This window comes from Fukomys damarensis, unplaced genomic scaffold, assembly GCF_012274545.1.
Source record: "Fukomys damarensis isolate Sample0158 unplaced genomic scaffold, DMR_v1.0_HiC HiC_scaffold_30, whole genome shotgun sequence".
NCBI lineage: Eukaryota > Metazoa > Chordata > Mammalia > Rodentia > Bathyergidae > Fukomys > Fukomys damarensis.
Genome location: NW_022900942.1, coordinates 2,558,243 through 2,560,285, shown reverse-complemented (window position 1 = coordinate 2,560,285; position 2,043 = coordinate 2,558,243). Strand labels below are relative to the sequence as shown.

At 40.8% G+C, this 2,043-nt stretch overlaps 1 protein-coding gene across 1 annotated transcript; it reads left to right on the top strand.

The window, feature by feature from the left end:
* Window positions 1-361: 361 nt before the first annotated feature.
* On the top strand, window positions 362-1,384 carry LOC104854676 (olfactory receptor 7G2). The gene is made up of 2 exons (XM_010613267.2): window positions 362-913; window positions 995-1,384. The coding sequence occupies exons 1-2, from the start codon at window positions 365-367 to the stop codon at window positions 1,382-1,384; spliced, it is 939 nt and encodes a 312-aa protein (XP_010611569.1). The 5' UTR covers window positions 362-364.
* Window positions 1,385-2,043: the final 659 nt, after the last annotated feature.

Sequence of the window (2,043 nt, the reverse complement as noted above, 5' to 3'; positions counted from 1 at the left end):
TCTTACTCTTCATCTCACACATTCTAAAAGAGAGGGCCTATTTCCTGCTGAGCAGAAATGTGCACCATTTCCAATATGATGGCACTGCTAAAACATTCTTATATTTAATTTAATTTAATTACTGTTTTGGTGTTTTTGAAGATGTTTGTTTGGGGTCTTAGTTGCTAGGCCTGCCATAAAAGAGGATTATATAGTTAGGATAACTTAAAAACAGAAATTCAGTTTCTCACAGTTCTGAAAGCTATGATTCCAAAGATCAGAATTACCATGATACTGATTTCATGATCACATTTCAAATGTGGTTGCTGCTGGTCATGCACATACTCCCCCTTTACCTCCCTCTTCAAGCAGATTCATCACCAACATGGAAGCTACAAATCAAACAGCTGCCTCAGAATTCAATCTCTTAGGGCTGACAGATGATGCAGAACTGCAGCCCCTCATCTTCAGCCTCTTCCTATCTATATACTTGGTCACCATCTTGGGGAACCTGCTCATTATCTTCGTTTTCAGCTTTGAGTCTCACCTCCACAACCCCATGTACTTCTTCCTCTGTGTTTTGTCTTTTAATGACATTTGTTCCAGCACAAGCACAATCCCAAAGATGCTAGTAAACATTCAACTACAAAGACAGAGCATCACCTACACAGGCTGCTTCACACAGACTGGTTTTGTCATCACTTTTGCCTTCTTAGAAAATTTTCTCCTCGCAGTAATGGCCTATGACCGCTATGCAGCCATTTGCCGTCCTCTAAGGTACACAGTCATCATGAACCCACACTTCTGTGTTTTGCTTGTTCTGGTCTCCTTGTTAATTAGCATGGCAGACTCTCTGATCCACACTCTAATGACACTGCGGCTGTCCTTCTGCACAGACCTGGACATCCCCCACTTCTTCTGTGAACTTGCTCAGGTCTTGCACACTCTGATGGCGCTGCGGCTGTCCTTCTGCACAGACCTGGACATCCCCCACTTCTTCTGTGAACTTGCTCAGCTTATCAAGCTCGCCTGTTCCGACACTGTCATTGATAACATCCTGATATACATTTCATGTGGTATATGTGTTGGTATTCCACTGTCTGGAATTATTTATTCTTATTTTCACATTGTGTCCTCTGTTTTGAGGATGTCATCTTCAGGAGGAAAATATAAGGCCTTTTCTACCTGTGGGTCTCACCTGTCTGTTGTCTCTTTGTTCTATGGGACAGGTTTTGGGGTGTACATTAGCGCTGCAGTGACTGACTCCCCCAGGAAGACTGCAGTGGCTTCAGTGATGTATTCTCTTCTTCCACAAATGCTGAACCCCTTTATCTATAGCCTGAGAAACAAGGACATGAAGGAAGCCTTGAGGAGAATCGTCACTAGCAACCCTTCTCTTCTATGATATGTCATTTGCCTTGGTGATGGGTTTCTACAATAATTCACAGGAACAGGATTTCTGGTACCCAGTATGTTTCATATAATGCCTGACTTGAAACCTTACTATGCTTTATGTCTAGCTGTATGACAAATTATTTCAATTCTTCTAACATTGTCACTGAAGTAGAACCTGAAGAAGGGGTTTAGTTTTAGCAAATTTTGCTGTTGTAGCAAACTATTAGAAAAAGGCAAGTTGGAGGTAGTATTCAGGAAAATGTTGAAGCAAATCTGTGTTGATATTTACAATATAGATCCCACCTGATTATAGCTCCCACGTTATTAATTACAGCCTAGAGTTAATCCTACTTTAAATCAAGGAGTGAGACACGTATAGCCTGTGAAGCACTTACTCAGAATTGTTTGTGGCTGACTCCATACTTCTGTGGAAATAGTAGCATCAAACATATTCAGGACTCTCACCCATAAAATTAGCAAAATATATGGTATCCGTGAACTGAGATGATTTCAGGATGGTTCAAAATCATTAGCTAAGCTTCTTTCAGCCCTAGTACAGAAACAAATCTAAAGTTTTTAAATTCTAACTATAAAGAAAGGAACCTTTGCTTAGAACACATGAAGAGAATGAGTATCAGAACAGAGTAGGGTTTCCATCAGTCAGTGGTC

Bases quoted from the DNA above. Each gene is read 5' to 3' on its own strand.
- LOC104854676 (XM_010613267.2), top strand. From the start codon at position 365: ATGGAAGCTACAAATCAAACAGCTGCCTCAGAATTCAATCTCTTAGGG. The intron at 914-994 runs GTCTTGCACACT...GAACTTGCTCAG, and splicing joins TCTTCTGTGAACTTGCTCAG to CTTATCAAGCTCGCCTGTTC.